The sequence below is a fragment of the Mytilus trossulus genome, chromosome 6 (genome assembly GCF_036588685.1).
Source record: "Mytilus trossulus isolate FHL-02 chromosome 6, PNRI_Mtr1.1.1.hap1, whole genome shotgun sequence".
NCBI lineage: Eukaryota > Metazoa > Mollusca > Bivalvia > Mytilida > Mytilidae > Mytilus > Mytilus trossulus.
This window is the reverse complement of record NC_086378.1, coordinates 79,193,109-79,212,527: the sequence shown is the minus strand read 5'-3', so window position 1 is coordinate 79,212,527 and position 19,419 is coordinate 79,193,109. Positions and strand designations below refer to the sequence as shown.

Here is a 19,419-nt window from a genome sequence, read left to right as displayed (position 1 = left end):
GTAAGTTCAATGAAACACACCACAAGTACATTTTAACCATATGTGTAAATAATTGTCAATTGGTATTTATTCTTAAAGATATGTTATATATGTAAAATACAAATGTGTATCTAAATTGTGTAAATTATTGAATCTTCAAAGTAATTGTGAACAATGTATAATAAAGGAAACTGCTAGTTTAAAGAATAACTTAAATGATTTTCCTTCTGTTCAGATTTAATTGCTAAAAGAAAAAGATGGTTATTTTTGACAAAGAAACATTAAAAAAATGGAGGCATCTTTATGAGTTTTTTTTTTATAATTTGAAACTTTTTGATATCATTTAAAAGTGAATAAATTATTTTTACAGTGATGTTTACAAGTCTAATAATTTGGTGAACAGTTTCCAGGATGTCCTTGAGAATATATTCTTGCCATTATTTGAAGTGACCAACGATCCTAGTTCACATCCAGAGTTACATGCTTTCCTGAGATATGTAAGTAAAAAAGGCAAATATTAAATAGAAAATGATATTTGAGAATAGTAAAAATGTCTATTAGAAATAACTATAACTATATGAAAGAGAAGGGAGAAGATACCAAATACCATGCAGATGAAGTTTAAAATAGGCAAAAAACAAAAATAATTAAAAATGTGTTTGCATCTTTTAAAAACTAAATTAGAGACGGGCACAAAACTCTTACTGAAATCTACCAATATATAGTATAGTAAAGGTATTGAGATAAAAAAAACAAAAAACTTGCACACAAAGTGACCTATAGCTGCTAACTTCTATGTCATTTGGACTCAGATATAGAGTTGTCTCATTGACAATCATACCACATCATCCTATTTTTAGTTGCAAGTATTTATATAAGAGGAGAGATCTATGTATAATACAGTGAGATAATTGAAAAGAGTTTATTTGATTCTGGATAGATGTGCTCAAAATGATTACAAAAAATGGGAAAAACGGCACTTTTTTAGCTCACCTGGCCCGAAGGGCCAAGTGAGCTTTTCCCATCACTTTGCGTCCGTCGTCCGTCGTCGTCCGTCGTCCGTCGTCGTTGTTAACTTTTACAAAAATCTTCTCCTCTGAAACTACTGGGCCAAATTGAACCAAACTTGGCCACAATCATCATTGGGGTATCTTGTTTAAAAAATGTGTGGCGTGACCCGGTCAACCAACCAAGATGGCCGCCACGGCTAAAAATAGAACATAGGGGTAAAATGCAGTTTTTGGCTTATAACTCAAAAACCAAAGCATTTAGAGGAAATCTGACATGGGGTAAAAATGTTTAGCAGGTCAAGATCTATCTGCCCTGAAATTTTCAGATGATTCGGTCAACCGGTTGTTGGGTTGCTGCCCCTGAATTGGTAATTTTAGGGAAATTTTGTCCGTTTTCGCTTATTATCTTGAATGTTATTGTAGATAGAGATAAACTGTAAACAGCAATAATGTTCAGCAAAGTAAGATCTACAAATAAGTCAAAATAACCAAAATGGTCAGTTGACTCCTTTAGGAGTTATTGCCCTTTATAGTCAATTTTATCCATTTTTCGTTAATCTTAGTTATCTTTTACAAAAATCTTCTTCACTGAAACTACCAGGCCAAATTGAACCAAACTTGGACACAATCATCATTGGGGTATCTAGTTTAAAAAATGTGTGGCATGACCCGTCAAACCAACCAAGATGGCCACCATGGCTAAAAATAGAACAAGGTTGAAATGCAGTTTTTAGCTTATAACTCATAAACCAAACCTTTTAGAGCGAACCTGATGAAGTAAAATTGTTTATCATGTTAAGATCTATTTGCTCTGAAATTTTCAGATGAATTGGACGACCCGTTGTTGGGTTGCTGCCCCTGAATTGGTAATTTTGGGGAAATTTTGCTGTTTTTGGTAATTATCTTGAATTTTATTATAGATAGAGATAAACTTTAAACAGCAATAATGTTCAGCAAAGTAAGATCTACAAATAAGTCAGCATGATCAAAATGGTCAGTTGACCCCTTTAGGAGTTATTGTCCTTTATAGTCAATTTTTTACCATTTTTCGTTAATCTTAGTAATTTTTTACAAAAATCTTCTCCTCTGAATCTACCTGGCCAAATTAATCCAAACTTAACCACAATCATCTTTGGGGTATCTGGTTTAAAAAATGTGTGGCGTGACCCGGTCAACCAACCAAGATGGCTGCCATGGCTAAAAATAGAACAGAGGGGTAAAATGCAGTTTTTGGCTTATAACTCAAAAACCAAAGCATTTAGAGCAAATCGCACAAGGTTTAACTGTTTATTAGATCAAAATCTATCTGCCCTGAAATATTCAGATGAATCAGACAACCGATTGTTGGGTAGCTGCCCCTGAATTGGTAATTTTAGGGAAATTTTGCTGTTTTTGGTTATTATCTTGAATAATATTATAGATAGAGATAAACTGTAAACAGCAATACTGTACAGTAAAGTAGGATCTACAAATAATTCAACATGACCAAAATGGTCAGTTGACCCCTTTAGGAGTTATTGCCCTTTATAGTCAATTTTTAACAATTTTCATGAAATTTGTAAATTTTAACTAACATTTTCCACTGAAACTACTGGGCCAAGTTCAATATAGATAGAAATAATTGTAAGCAGCAAGTTCAGTATAATAAGATGTACAAACACTTCACCATCACAAAAACACAATTTTGTCATGAATCCATCTGCGTCCTTTGTCTAATATTCACATAGACCAAGGTGAGCGACACAGGCTCTTTAGAGCCTCTAGTTCTAACCCCCACCACCCACAGAAATAAAATTTAATTAGAACAGCAGTCCCTTTGCATTTTGGTATTTCAAATACAACCACCCACATAATATTTAAAAAAATTGCCTTCCCTGGGGGGGACATAGTATTTTCTGGAACAGCCCTGAGGCAAAAATTGAATCTAACACCAAATACTCTGTATTTGTTAAAAATAGTTTTGAAATATGTACAAAATGTCAATGAAAGCAATCTTACACTTAGTTATCACAGTCATTAAGAAGTTTTGTATTATATTCTAATTATACCCCCGCTTTAAAAAAGGGGGTATACTGTTTTACCTCTGTCTGTCAGTCCTTCTGTCCGTCCGTCCATCAGCTCGTCCTCGTCCGTCCATCCGTCCCATGAATATTTTTCGTCGCATTTTTCTCAGGAACTACAATACAAGGATTTCTGAAATTTGGTTTCAGGATTTATATAAGTCAGCTATACAGTGTGATGCGTTTTCAGATTCATCACTCGACAACTTCCTGTTTACCGAACACTTGCATATTTTTATACTATTGATATTATCCACTTGCGGCTGGGGTATCATCAGTGAGCAGTAGCTCACAGTTTTTTGTCGAGCCTGCAACTTTTGTTGCAGAAAGCTCGACATAGGGATAGTGATTTGGCGGCGGCGGCGGCGGTGTTAGCTCACTTCTTAAAAGGTTTATATTTAAGAAGGTGAAAGACCTGGATGCCTCATACTTTGTATATAGATGCCTCATGTTACAAAGTTTCTGTCAGTCACATGTCCAATGTCCTTGACCTCATTTTCATGGTTCAGTGACCACTTGAAAAAAAATTTCAGAATTTTTGTAATCTTGAATTCTCTCTTATTATAAGTAATAGGATAATAATATTTGGTATGTGCATACCTTGCAAGGTCCTCATGCCTGTCAGACAGATTTCACTTGACCTCGACCTCATTTCACGGATCAGTGAACAAGGTTAAGTTTTGGTGGTCAAGTCCATATCTCAGATACTTTAAGCAATAGGGCTAGTATATTTGGTGTATTGAAGGACTGTAAGGTGTACATGTCCAACTGGTAGGTGTCACCTGACCTTGACCTCATTTTTATGGTTCAGTGGTTATAGTTAAGTTTTTGTGTTTTGGTCTGTTTTTCTCATACTTTATGCAATAGGTCTACTATATTTGTTGTATGGAATGATTGTAAGGTGTACATGTCTAGCGGGCAGATGTCATCTGACCTTGACCTCATTTTCATGGTTCAGTATTCAAAGTTAATTTTTTAAGTTTTGGTCTTTTTAACTTATATTATATGGAAAAGGTCAACTATATTTGGTGTACTGAAATATATTATGATCTCAATGTCAGTCCCGAAGGTTTTATTTGACCATGACCTCAATTTCATGGTTCATTGCACAGTGTTAAGTTTTTATGTTTTTGTCTATTTTTCTAAAACTTTAAGTAATAGGTCAACTATATTTGTTGTATGGAAGCATTGTTAGCTGTACATGTCTGCCTGGCTTGGTTCATCTGACCTTGACCTCATTTTCATGGTTCATTGGTCTTTGTTTACCTATCTTGGTTCATGTTAAGTATGTGACAGTTGTAATAAAGCTTTATACTTAGGACTATCAACATAATATCAATGATTAGTAAAGAAGGCGAGACATTTCAGTGTGTGCACTCTTGTTAAAATTATGTTATAATTATTTTTTCAGGTATCTGGAATTGACTCCGTAGATGATGAATCTAAATCAGAACATATCCAGTTTACTAAGGATACACCTGAACCAGAAGATTGGACTAGTGTAGAAAATCCACCATATACATACTACTTATACTTTATGTATGCTAATCTGGCTGTTCTAAACCACTTCAGAAGGTATGTTTTAAACAAAAAAATAATTAACAGCAAGTCTGGTATAAAAAAGATTGTTATCTGAACAAAATCAAGCTTGCAAGTCCCTCATGGGTGTCAAGGTCTTAAAAAAAATCTAATGACTACCTGTGCAGAAAGAAGGGATTTCATCTTTTTTTTTTTTTAAAAGAACAGTATCAATCCAGTATTTTTTATGCCCCAAATAGGGGTATTTTATTCAGTCTGTGCATCCTTTAATCTGTCTGGCAGTTGTCTGTCCTACTGTAGGTTATAGTTTTTGGTCAAGGTAGTTTTTGATGAGGCTGATGTCCAATCAACTTGAAACTTAGTAGGCAAGTTCCCTATGATTTTATCTATCTAATTTTAATGCCAAATTAGAGTTTTGACCACAATTTTTGGGTCCACTAAGCATAGAAAATGATAGTGCAAGTGGGGCTTTCGTGTTATTTCAACATATGGCAAAAATTAGATTTGGGTATGTCATTGAGACGGAAACTCAAATAAAAACAAAAGCAAAAAGACATCTAGAGGTTACTTGATAGTATTCAACAATAGACAAGTGTCTTAAAAAAATGTTGTATTCTAATCTCAGAAGTCAATAAAAAGACGAACTTATTCCTAGTGATTAAAAACATTAAGAAGTTACAACATCAGTCAACAACTAACATTACCTGACTTATGAAAACCACAGCATGTAGCAGAGTTTCAAACTATAACAGTACGAAAGAAAGAGTCCAGTGCAATGCTCCTAATAAATTTGTACAGATTTTAATGCTTAAAATTGAAAGAAATATTTAAATCTTATTTTAAGTTTTATATTAGTGAATCAATGTTCATTCACTGAAATTCATGCAGGAATGATTGAACAAAAACAAATGATAACCTTAATGATTTTAATAAGCCAAACAAAATTGAAAGGACATTTCCTAATCTTGTTAGCTTTATAAACAATACTAATGTATTTTCTGCAAGTTGAATCATACTTTTACCTCAAATCACTATATAAGTACACTTTTACCATTAACTTTATTGCTTTGCAGAGAAAGAGGAATGCACACATTTGTCCTGAGACCACATTGTGGAGAGGCAGGAAATGTTACACATCTCGTAGCAGGATTCTTATTTGCTGAAAATATTGCCCATGGCTTAGTACTAAGAAAGGTAGGTATTTTTAATTTATTTAGACCAATGGTCTATGTAAGCCTTACTTAGACCAATGGTCTATGTGAGCCTACTAAACAAATAGACTTCCATTGTTATGGTCAACTTTTAAAATTGATTCTCCTAAGAAGCCTCAAGGCCAATTTAAATCTAATTTTTGTTGATTTGGTTGGTAATTGTGAATCAATCAAACCTTATTTTCAAGCTTTACCAGAAATAGATTTTTTTGGAGAAAAAAAGTTAGTACCAACAAAAATGATGTCCCCAAATTTGTTCAGTAAGTACAGAATTCTGATACATTATAAAAATATGATTTTATATACATTATATTTGTTATAGGTTCCTGTACTGCAGTATCTGTACTATATGTCTCAGATAGGGATAGCTATGTCACCACTGAGTAATAACTCATTGTTCCTTAACTATCAACGTAATCCACTGCCAGAATATTTCAACAGAGGTCTGAATGTATCCCTGTCCACAGATGATCCACTGCAGTTCCATTTCACTAAGGTAAATCAAATTATGTAAAAACCAGTAGATATGGTTTGATTGCAAAAGTCCCAACTCACCACTAGAGACCAAATGATTTAGAAGTTAGAAACCAAAACTTACCATACAACCTTCAACAATTAGCAAAACCCATATGGCATAGTAAAACTGTGGAAGGCAAAACATGACAAATGTAAAACAATTCAAACACGAATAAAATTGAGAATGGAAATGGGGAATGTGTCAAAGAGACAACAACCCGACCATAGAAAAAAACAACAGCAAAAGATCACCAACAGGTCTTTAATGTAGTGAGAATTTTCGGCACCCGGGGAAGTCCTTCAGCTGGCCCCTAAACAAATATATACTAGTTTAGTAATAATGAATAAGAAATAAGAAAGCTATTTTCTGTACATAACATTAAATGAAAAACAAATATAACATAAAAGCAAAAAAAACAACAACCACTGAGTTACAGTCTACTAACCGAGGACAGGCACATGCACAAGGTAGCATGATTTGTATACATAAAATTTGACTCCCAACACAAAGATCTGGTAATTTCACAAATTTCTTTTTTGTATGTACAACAGTTATTTTCCTAGAATGTCTTAACTTTTTAAGCTGTTGCTGTTGTATTGTGTATAACATTGGGATTTTACTGCTTTAAATTTTATAAATCTAAAGGAGTATGTTCGATAAGGTCCCAAAATGGCCCCCTTTTTTAGCTTAAATTTTAAATTCGTATTTATCGACCAATAGCACGATAAATTATTGACTAGCTAGGATATAACCCATTTTTTTGAAAATTTTACCTTTCTGCGTTTCATTATGACGTCACAAGTTGTACTCATATTGATTTTTCTCAAAAAAATCAACTAAAATGGTCGAAATTCCATAGATTATTGGACAGGAAACATACAGTGCATACATCGACAACAATGATCTTATAAAATAATGTTTGTGAAGACATTTCACATGTCTTATTTGAATTTTAAGCTTGTCAACGCCTGCGCTCTATGTTTCTTGGTCCTTTATTTGGTTGAAATCTAGCTGGTTTTGTCACATTTCACGAAATTCCCTTATCTTGACCTTTTTTCGATGTAAAAATCAAAGTGTTAGAATTAAACTTTGACAAAAATAGTTCTGTTTAACTTTCTAACATGTCTTTAAGGCAACTTTAAACATTTATTACCTTGTAACTATGAACTTTATAATTGGGGCCAAATATGGCCCTTACCGAACTTACTCCTTTGTTGTTGTATTCGAAGATTGTAATAATTTAGGTTAATATCATACTGTCATTTTGGAATTTAATATTTGATAAGTCAATTTTAATAAAATTTAAAAACATGTTGCAATTAAAAAATTACAGACACTGTGAAAGTACTTTTATTCGTGGGAACCAATTTTCGTGGTTTTCGTGGATGACTTTATCCACAAATTTAAGTGTCCAACAAAATACAACAAAGGCTGTCCAAATCAAGACATGGAAAGATCCCCATGTAGGTTTGACTACTGATATGATATAGACAATATATTGTATATTGCCAAATCTGAGAATACTATTATAGTAGTCACAGGGCAAATGCGCTATGATCTACAACCCCATGCAGTATTATACCCGTTTAATCTTTAATTACCTAAACTGTACAACTTTTGATCTTTTACTTTTCATAAAAAAATATTTTTGATCAATGAAAGTCAGATTTCGGGTATTGATATGATAGTATGATAAAGTATTCATCTTATATCCTCATAATGGGTAATAACAATTTCATACTCGGTTTGCCTTTTAAAAGAAATATTTTTCAATTCAAGTTACGTTTATAGCATTTGTTTATGTTTCTGTTTACTTCTTGTGACATGTTTATGGCCTAATTAACACCTTTGATGGTCTTTAATCTGTTGATCACTCTATCTCTGGTTAATTAGTGTGGTCACTACGGATCAATATTTACTTAGCAATTTCCTTCAATCCAGAAAATTTGTCACCTTTATTTCTAATGGCTTCAATTTTTTAATTTTTTAGACAACTAAAATCCACGAATTTAAAAACCCACAAACATGAAAATGTTGTTTAAACCCATAAAATTCATACCCACGAATTAAAGTACTTTCACAGTAATCTAAGATACAAAATGATATCTTCTATAATAGGAACCTTTGATGGAGGAGTATAGTATTGCTGCCCAGGTCTGGAAGCTAAGTTCTGGTGATATGTGTGAGATTGCCAGGAACAGTGTTCTACAAAGTGGATTTGAACATGAGGTAATTATCATAAGGTTGATCATACATGTTTCAATACATTTACAGGTTAGATGGTTTGACATTCAGTTATTAGAAAATAAATTTAAGAATGGAAACCAAAGAGGGCCAAAGGCTACCAATTGGTCTTCTTGGATATGAACTTTTTAAAAGTTTTTTTTTTTAGTTTATGCTTTTCTGTTAGATATAATCTACTGAATAACAATCTGAGGTTTGACTATTGAAAAAGACTTTGTGTGGCATACAAGCAACCTATGGACTTTTTAAAAAGTTATATGATGTGACATTTAAGCAACCATTCGACTTTTAACTAAATAATACTGTGTGGCTTACTTCCATTTGATTTAAAAAAAATGTTTAACTATTAAAACAGTAATCAAAGAAAAGAAAATTTCTGTCTGAATTTTGTGTAAATAATGATTCTCAATTTTAAAATATTAAGAGAGAACAAATACTTAAGGAATAACAGTACTGTAGTTGAAGAGTTGCCACCGTCAATTGTAGATTTGACAGTCGCAAATGCAGTTTTACTGGCGACGCGTAGCGGAGACAGTAAAATGGAGATTTGCGACCGTCAAATCAAAATTGATGGTGGCAACTCTTCAACTACAGTACTGTTATTCCGATTCTAATGCATTTCAAAAAGAAAAAATACGATAAAACTTGAAAAAATGTCTAAATTTGTCAAATAAAAAAAAAATCCGTGAAACTTCATGAATGATTTTGGCACAAAGACTTCATGGCTAAATGTGACGTCATACAAAGAAAACTTACAAACTGGAGGTTATTTCGTTACCTGTACGCTTCAAATTCGGATAAAATTACAATAAAACGTAGAATTCGAGGTAGGTGATGTTTTATTTTCAATTATATAGTAGTAATCGAACATTTGTTGATTAATCAATTCAAAATGGCGGGTCCCTCCTTAGTTACGCCTGGTCAACTGTGGATTTGACGGCAACATTTAGCCAATGAAAAAAATTGTTACATCCAAATTGCATTAGAATAATATTTAACTGATGCATCCCATATTTATTTTTTAAAGGTAAAACAGAACTGGCTTGGACTGAATTACACCAAAGAAGGGGTAGCAGGAAATGATGTGACCAGAACAAATGTATCCAGTATCCGTGTGGCATATAGATATGAATCGTTAGTGGATGAGCTCCGCTGTATCTCAAGTGGTGTTAAGTCATATAATAAATCTCGTAAATCTGAAAACTCTTTGTCATCCGCCTAGACTTTCATACAGGACCTTTTTGGGTCATTTGTGAAGAAGAGAGGACACACTATTTGTTTTCTTGTTGTGATTGTCTGATCCTATCCACATCTCCTTTGCAATTTCTCAAAAGAATCAATCTTTAAGAGTGTTATATTGCACTATCAAATCGATCTAATATCATTAATACTTAAGGGTTCACACAAGCTCATAAGTAGTATGCATATCATATCTTATATATGTTTTATTTCTTTATGAAAAGTTTTATGCAGATTTACATGGCCAGACAGTTTTATCTACATGGTTTATGTGAGTTATGTTCAAGTTTAATCTTATGCTACTTTTATGAAAAGGAAAAGAAGTTTTTCACTACTTGGTACCATTCTCTTCCCATTAATTTAAGGGGTTTCTTAAACCAAAAACAGCCACTAATTCATAAGTCCAACTGAATTGTACCACTTGATTAAAAATGCTGTGACAGGTGGCTCATTAATGTTGCCAGTGTCATGGGTTAATATTTTCCCTGTTTTTGAGATAAAGGTGGCTTCATTTTTGTCTGTTACATGTCATAAAAGTGTGTGTGTGACTCAGCTTCTTTTAAATAGCATTAATGTATGATGGTTAACACTAAAGCTTTGTTCATAGATTGAATATCAATATAAAACTGTATTTGACGGCCTTGATTATGTTTAGTTTACATGGGGAAAATGAATATTAAACACATTTGGCTATTTTGCTATCATTAATTTTGTTTCAATATTATGTATGTATTTTCTTATTATTTGTTGATGCGATCATTTTGTTTTTTAGTTAGATTTTGTTAAAGTAATTTTAAATGTCTAAGTTTTATTCAGAATTTGTGTAATAAAATTGTTATAGTATTGAGCATAACTATTTGAATAACAGATTTGTGTTATTTCAATCAGTTTTGCATTTCAATGACTTCTTTTTATGTAAACAGAATTTTGTATCGTATTGTTAAATCAAAGAATGTTATGTGTATAACTATATTCTAACTGCCATGGTCACCCTTTAAAATAATAAAATTAAATGAAAAAAGAGCTTATTGGTAGTTTGTTTTAGCTTTGATAATTTCATTTTTATAAGTTTCTGTGTTAAATCAAAGACAACAAAACTCTGTGTTCAAGTTCTATATTGTTTTAAAAAAAAAATTGTTGCAAATTGTTTGTAAATAGAAAAAAATATTATAAGCTTTACAAGGTACAAATAGGTTATTTATGATGGTAAGGTTAGGTTATATATCGACTTGATACCTTACAGAGCAAAACTTTCTATTTTTAAACTGTGATATAAGTAAAAGATCTCACTTATATATTATTAGTGTATGCCAAATTTTGTGACAAATCAATGTTTTGTGTATATGTACATATATACTATGTAAATTACAGTTGACAATGTCATGAATAGGTGTTGTGAAAGTGAAGTGATTCTTTGTGATGAACTGTTTTCTTAAGTGAATTGTCATATTTGTACCTAACTTAGATGGAATGTGTTCACTACATATATACAAACTTTTGGAAAAACGGGTTTAATACATAGATACAAACTTTTATTCCTCCATTTTATTTTATTTTAATCTTTAGCTCAACATAGTGCAAGCTCAACAGATATTTAGAGTGTTAATAAACTTTATAAAAAGATGACATTTCTAAATCCTAAAAATAGCTTTAAATTTAAGTGGCATTATTGAAAACTATTTATAGATAGTTATGAGGTGCTTTTTTTTTCTTTACTGCCATCAGTGATTAATGTGAAGTATTGTATTGTATTTTATAGAATAATATATAAGTTTAAAATAACACTGCCCTATCGGTTGTTATTGTAATGTATTGTATTGTAATTTATAAAACTAGCTAAAAGTTATTAGAATGCAGTAAAAACATATTTTATTGTATATAATGCACACAAAAAATATCCATGTAGTTATATAGGCAGTTATCCTTCAATAAAGTAGAGTTGTATCTCCTACCTAATAAAGGCAGGCAAGTCTGTGTCTGCTTTTTTGTTGGTCTATCATTATAAACAACATTCCAATAAAAAACCATACCATATTTGGTTGTGTAGAATACACACTTTTTGAAATTTAGATACAGTGAAATTACACATTTTTATTCTGGATAATTTTGTTTCCTGCAAAATTAAGTTAAGGTTATAAAACTTGTATAATTCGAAATTGCTAAAAGGCAAAATTGTAACAAATTAGTTTGTCAAAAGATAACTGTTCTAATGTTCCTTGAAAGTAAATTCCCATATAAGCAAAGTAAGAGGCTTGTGTAGATCAAAATTTTATGTAAAGACCTACAATATAGGTAATATTTAATATACTTTGAAGAATGAATTATATCTTTATTCACTAAATTAATATGCTTCCTGTTTATTTGTTTATGAGTGTAACACTTTGTTAATTAATTAATTAATCAATCTGTGTTTTGTTGGAGATATTTATTGAAAGACTTTTGCTGTTTTATAGCTGTATAACTTATTGTTAATGACAGAAGATGAGCATAATGTTCTATTTTCAAGTATGGCAACTGCAAATATTTTAAATATCAAAGTGGTTTTTTTTTAAATTGGATGAATTCAAAATAATTTCGGTTTGTTTTTAATTTTATAAATAAAAGACTACAGATAAAAGAAATTAAAGTCATTTATGATCTGAGAATGTCTCTAGTGAAAAAATATTCTAGCCTCTGTTACTTCAAATGAAATTAGAAGTAAGTTGTACATTAAATTTTATCTAAAACTTAACTTGCTTATAAAAAATATTTTAAAAGATGGTGTCAAACTTCAGAAATCTCTAAGAGTCCTGTATAATACAACACACAGACTGGTGATTGAATACTAGCTATAGGAGGGCTGTACAAGTACATGCTTCTGTAAGCTTACCACTTGAACAAATATATTGTGAAAATGTTATGAAGTCCAGAAATATATTGCTGTTATACCACATGATTGTTAAAGGAGAAATATATCTCTCAGATACCACATGATTGTTGAAAGAGAAGTATATCTCTCAGAAGCATTGAATTGTTTGTTGACATATAAATATAATTTATAGAATTATTATTATTGTTTTGATGTTTTCTGTGATTCAATTAAAGTGCAATTTTGGTCAACAAAGATGCCAAAGATTGTAATGAGTTTATTATTTGTTCTTAAATACCATATGGAGTTTCTAAGTTTTAGAAGGATAGGGTTGTTATTATCATGAAACTACCTAGACATTACAAAGGTTAAATGGAATGTGTTCCAAGGCATGAAATAATAGTGAAAGGTTATAAATTCCAAATGACAAGAAAAACCTAAAAAAACGCATTATCTATAACTGAACACACTTCTTATTGAAACATAAGAATTTTTTGTTTATGCCTCTAAACATATTTTTATGATTTTCTTAATTCTAGCATAAAACGTAGATTCCACATGTTGTCTCACAAGATAATGTAATCTTTATAAAATTTGAAAATTTCAATAAGCAGGTTCAACACAACAAATAAGAGATAATCAAACCAAGCATTGCATACAGTGGTTAACAGTATATTTCTTTAAAATCAGCACTAAATGGAATTCTTTTTTAGTTGAGATAAAATTAAGTATAAATTTATCAGTCATTGTACTGATAATGACGTTGAAAGTTAAAAAAGTTTATTGCAACGCATGCACACTCAACAACTGATGACTATAATGATGCTCACGTCTAACCTATTTGAAATCAAGAACAAATATTTTGGAGAGCTGTAAAACCAAAAATAACTTAACATATAGTCAAACCCAGAAAAGAAAAAGGCGGTACATCTCTTTATTTAACAAGATTTCTGAAATTGTATAACATCAAATTTTAATAAGGCAATATCCTTCAATAACTTTCCTGCCAGTCAAAAAGTACGACTTATGGGCTGGCGATACCATCAAGGACTATTACCCATTGTACTGCACCAGATGTGAAATTCTACAAATAATTTCTTTGCAGTGATATTTGAGAACAGTATTTTGAAAATTTTAAACTTATAAGAAACCACTGAGCTAATTCAACACGAAAAACACCAAAAGTATAGTGAAACTGGGAGAAGTAATCAGAGCATTGCAAGAGGAAGACATATTTCATATTTTAAATTTATATCCAAAATTGTATAACAGCAAATTTCGATAAAAAAAAAGAACAAGATCTGCATTTTCACTTTAATACAGAACTGAAAAACCATCGTATACTTATAGTCCACTAGCAGAACTATTGATCCAATGGTAATAAGTATCACATGGACTGTACCAATTCTACTGCTCCAGACCAATAAGGTCTCAATTAGGAGCTACTGTTTCCAGATTAAGAAATGCAGCCTTATCTTATCTGCCTTGGGTTGTATGGTTAATATGGAATATTAGTTTGTCGGTGATAACCTTTCCACATTCATATTGAGCCCAAATTTACAATCAGATATTTCAGGATTGTCTATGTTATCTTTGCTTTGTACTTTGTTATGTCATTTTATCCCTCTTCAAAATAGATATAAAAAGGCGGCTTTGACATACTTGTGTAGTGCAAAATCTTGCTTTGTTAGTTAAATTATTTTACAAAACTGTATCATCTAGCGATCCGACATATTATTATCAGATAAAGAAGAGATTTCCATCTAGTTTCAACATTCTAGCTCTATCAAGTAACATTTTCATCTGCATAAACATTATAGTTCATGTATTATCCTTTGATTTCTAAATGCATATAAAGAAAAAAATCATATCCCTGTACTTACAATTTGATAGCAGGGTTATGACTTATAAGTAACAGAAAATCCAAATGAAATTAAGTTTCGTGTCTCTTTAGGAATATTAATATTTTGCCATTCATGACATGAAATCTTTCTGAATTAAAGGTGATGCAGAAATGTTTAATCAACAAAGAAATATTTATTAATGCATAAAACTTAATCATTTGGACATAGGTACATTAGTTTAGAAAAAGTATTTTGTTATCAGGGTTAACAGATACTATGGTAAGTTAAACAGACTAAATAAATTCATCATAGATACCATGATTAAAATTGTGTACGCCTGCATATCTATGATGTTTTATTTGGTTTTTACCTTCTTTGTTTTATCTGTTTTGTAACTTCTGTGTTTAATCGGATTTTTACCTTCTTTTTTATATTTATCTTATTTTATCAAAACGCAATACATGATCATGATAATATACAAAGGAATATAAATTATTCTTTACTATGCAGGTAATACAATTACAGATAATTATAATTAAGTTAATTTTAATACTTCTTACTATTACTAATTCTTAAGAACAGTTTGAGTTTTCTGTTACAAACTAATTTGTCTATGTTTTGTTTTATTTCTATAGTAAAATTTTGAAGAAGAAAAAAAATGGATAGAGAAAAATAAAAGACAGAAATCAAAAGTTTGTCAAAAAAGTAACAAAAAAAAAATAAACAAAAAAACAAATACAAGTTTGAAATTTTTAGGGAAAAAAAAAGAAGAATTGGTCATCTGTAGTTTGCTCTATATATTGCCCTTAAATGGTTTCTGATTCAAGAAAGATGGAAAGTAAAGAGCCAAATTTATAGGTTTTCATTAGCAAGTTTAAAAACAAAAGACTCATGTATTTGTGTGATTGTTCTCAGTATAAACACAGAAAGTGCCCGCTATTCCATTCTCTCTGGTTTTGTTTGTAAATAGCTACAGTTTTTTCAGTACAGTACAGATCATTTAACTTATGTTTGAGTGCCTGAAGTGAAAGAACATTTTTCAAACATCGACTTGAATAAATATAATACTTAATACAGAGCAATATCTAATTTTGTAAAATACAGTTTCTAACATCAAAAATAACGAATACAAAAGTCTTACAATTATAGTTAAGTGTTACGTGTGCTGTAGATGAAGTCCATTTATAAAAAATTTCTAACAAAATTTGTACTTCTTCACATTCCCACAATAAGTGTATAATGGTTTCTGGTTGTGTATTACTGCAGATCAATGATGTTTTATCTGGTTTTTACCTTCTTTGTTTTATCTGTTTTGTAAATTCTGTGTTTTATCTGGTTTTTATCTTCTTTGTTTTATTCTGTGTTTTATCTGGTTTTTATCTTCTTTGTTTTATTCTGTGTTTTATCTGGTTTTTATCTTCTTTGTTTTATCTGTTTTGTAACTTCTGTGTTTTATCTGGTTTTAACCTTCTTTGTTTTATTCTGTGTTTTATCTGGATTTTACCTTCTTTGTTTTATTCTGTGTTTTATCTGGATTTTACCTTCTTTGTTTTATTCTGTGTTTTATCTGGATTTTATCTTCTTTGTTTTATTCTGTGTTTTATCTGGTTTTTACCTTCTTTGTTTTATCTGTTTTGTAACTTCTGTGTTTTATCTGGTTTTAACCTTCTTTGTTTTATTCTGTGTTTTATCTGGATTTTACCTTCTTTGTTTTATTCTGTGTTTTATCTGGATTTTACCTTCTTTGTTTTATCTGGTTTGTAACTTCTGTGTTTAATCTGGTTCTAAACTTCAGTGTTTTATCTGTTTGTAACTTCTATGTTAAATCTGGTTTGTGCCTCCTTTGTTTTATGTGGTTTATACCTTCTGTGTACTATTTTATCTGGTTTGTACCTTCTTTCATTAATCTGGTTTAAACCTTCTGTGTTTTATCTGGTTTTTACCTTCATTGTTTGATCTAGTTTGTACCTTCATTTTTTTCTGGTTTGTACCTTCTTTGTTTCATCTGGTCTTTCAGCTATTTTATTTCGAGTTCAACTGTCGAGTGTTATGTAGACGAAACGCGCGTCTGATTAAGAAACCTTAAAGCCGAGTATTTTTAATGAGTTTTTGCAACATTATCTAGCACTTGTCACAAGTTTTATATTGACTTATATATGATTGAAACTGTTCATTTTAAGTAATATATGTTATGTATACGTATTTTCTGTGTTATATCAGTTCTATACCTTCTTTCTTATATCTGTTTTGTACCTACTGTGTAATTTATGATTTGTACTCGGTGTCTTGTATTGGTTTGCAGTTTCTGAGTTATTTCTGTTTTATAACTTCTGTGTTATATCTGTTTTGTACCTTCTGTTTTATATCTTCTTTATACCGTCCGTATTTTAAAAAAGAAAACAGTTTCATAAAGACTTTTTATGAAGTTTTATGTTACTTGCATATTATAGCATACGCTTGGTATCTTAGAAGAGTTTTTATAACCACCGGGTCAATTTTACTGCTAGAGGACGTTTCGAAGCATCCAAGAGGGTATCAACAATCCCCTAGTTAGCATTCTGATTTGCTATTACTTAGTTATGTCTGAGCCCATTTAGCTAAATCTTTATCTTATGAGCATGTACAAGGGCAAAATCCCTTCGTAAGTTTCTCATTCATAACCACTGAATATAAAAAGTAAAATCACAAAAATACTAAACTCAGAGGAAAATCAATTTGGAAAGTCCATAATCACATGGGAATATCAAAAAACAAAACGCATCAAAAACGAATGGACAAGAACTGTCATATTCCTGACTTGGTACAGGCATTTTCAAATGTAGAAAATGGTGGATTAAACCTGGTTCTATAGCGCTAACCCTCTCACTTTAATAACAGTCTCATCAAATTCCGTTACATTACTTATCATCGGATTGTTTTAAAAATTAAAAGACGATGTTCGGAAGCCTTTCATGAATAACTAACATCTTGCTTTTCTGTTGCACTTAAGTTTTATCGTGGATTTTGTAAGGTGTTTATTGCGCAGTATTTCGTTTTCAGTGTAGTGTTCCATGACAGATGTTTGTCTATTCGTATTTTTTCTTCGGTCGTAGATTTTGTTTCCTTTTTACTAACCACAGGAAAATAAGGTCAGCCTATCAACATATTTGCCTTTTCACAACTTTGTTTATGATTTCTTAAATTTAATCTTTGATGTATACTCTATACAAATACTGTTTTTAAAAAAAGATCTATTATTGTACAACGTTCAATACAGGAAGATAAACGCTCACCGTGAATTATCACCCTTATTGAAGCTAGTACAACATTAAATAACTATGATGTTTTCTAATAAAGGTAGGATTCTTTATCACGAATGTTATATATTGACGCTTGACACTTCAAAGAGTTTCTTCTATCTTCTATGCTGGCTAATCCCTTTGTTTTTTAAAATAAATTTATACATGGATATGACACCAAAAATAATTTGTGATATACACAATAAATTGAATGTTATCTTTCGTTTATAACTGACGCCTGGAGACAATGTTCGTATCGTTGAAGTACGAATTTTCCATATTTTTATTTGTGACGTAATACACGTTAATTAATTTTATGGAAAAACAAAAAGGCTGACTGCAGGTTAACTGTTTGTGGTTGAATTGTAATCTAATTGACGTTTACCACATCTTATTGATTTCAAATCAAATCTTTTTTATTAACATATATGTTATCTGTACGATATATTTGTGAATGAATGGTAATTATGCATATTTATATTTATAAAAAAAGACATCGTTTTCTCCACTACAAAATCTAATTCATCATCAACGGACAAGTCTAACTTCAAGACAAATGTACTTCATTGATAGTCTTATACATCTGCAAATACAAAAAAAAACATGATATAAAATATAGTCTAAGTACACATGTAAAACTACCGCTGCTAAATAAAATGCCGAAGTTGCCTTTAATTTAGACTGATTACTCACACACCTTAATAGAATGGTTCTGTTTTATTAGAAAAAGAAGTAAAACTAACATACTAAAATTATACATGTATTACTCCCTTCTAAACACTAAGAGATATATACAAATTTGTATTGAAAATAAGTAATAAAATGATAATATCGGCTAGCTTGCTCGCTATGCATGGGTATCAAGTTGGAAAGGAGCCCTTTTTGTTTCATCAAAAGAACAAAAGGTGTTAGGTATAAGACTATGAGACCATAACCCGATGATCTAATCTTCGTCAACTTACCACCTTCTGTTTGACATCAAATATGACAAGTGACAGCAAGCACTCGTTTCCTGCTCGGGGTAGACACCAGACATTAATACCGTTTGGCTTAATCTTAAGTTTTATCTTTCATTTAATATTACGTCGTTATAAATATAATATTTTACCATTTAGAAAATTCCCCCACATTAGACCCTTCATATGTCTTGTAAACAATACAATTTTGATAAAATTTGTATTCAACATGCTACATGTGTACTGCAATGTCTCCGACATGACAGGGTTAAAGTTAATTACTTCAGGTTAATTAGACATTTCTGGCAGAAGGTCGTTAGTTTGAGATGAAAAATGTCACCGAACATATAGGTCGTTTAACGTTTCGAATACATAAACACTTCATTAGTTAAATATAAATATGTTGACAGTAGTTAAATTAAACAATACATATAAGGTTTTCTACGTTCCTAGATGTGATATAACCAAGAGAAAAGTAAATTTAGTATTGCCCTAATTGTTAAAAAACACATTATTTAAATTATTTGTCTTCATTTAGATTGTGACAGTTGTTTGTTACTATCTCAGGAAGATTTTAAAAGTGCAGCGTCGACTATATATACTTCCTGTGATTGAAGAATTGAAATAATTAATAACTAATGATAAGATAAAATGTGGTAGACAAGGATATAACCATAACCAGGCCCTAAGTCTT

General features: G+C 30.9%; 1 protein-coding gene across 5 annotated transcripts in view; it reads left to right on the top strand.

The window, feature by feature from the left end:
• The window catches only part of LOC134721948 (AMP deaminase 2-like), a 44,462-nt gene extending 31,548 nt beyond the window's left edge, over window positions 1-12,914 (top strand). For all 5 annotated transcript variants that reach the window (XM_063585278.1, XM_063585276.1, XM_063585277.1 and 2 more), the window contains 6 exons: window positions 350-476; window positions 4,461-4,624; window positions 5,662-5,782; window positions 6,122-6,295; window positions 8,435-8,545; window positions 9,588-12,914. In XM_063585278.1, coding sequence (XP_063441348.1) covers window positions 350-476; window positions 4,461-4,624; window positions 5,662-5,782; window positions 6,122-6,295; window positions 8,435-8,545; window positions 9,588-9,782 — 892 coding nt within the window. In that variant the 3' untranslated portion in view covers window positions 9,783-12,914. The remainder of the gene's footprint in view (window positions 1-349; window positions 477-4,460; window positions 4,625-5,661; window positions 5,783-6,121; window positions 6,296-8,434; window positions 8,546-9,587) is intronic.
• Window positions 12,915-19,419: the final 6,505 nt, after the last annotated feature.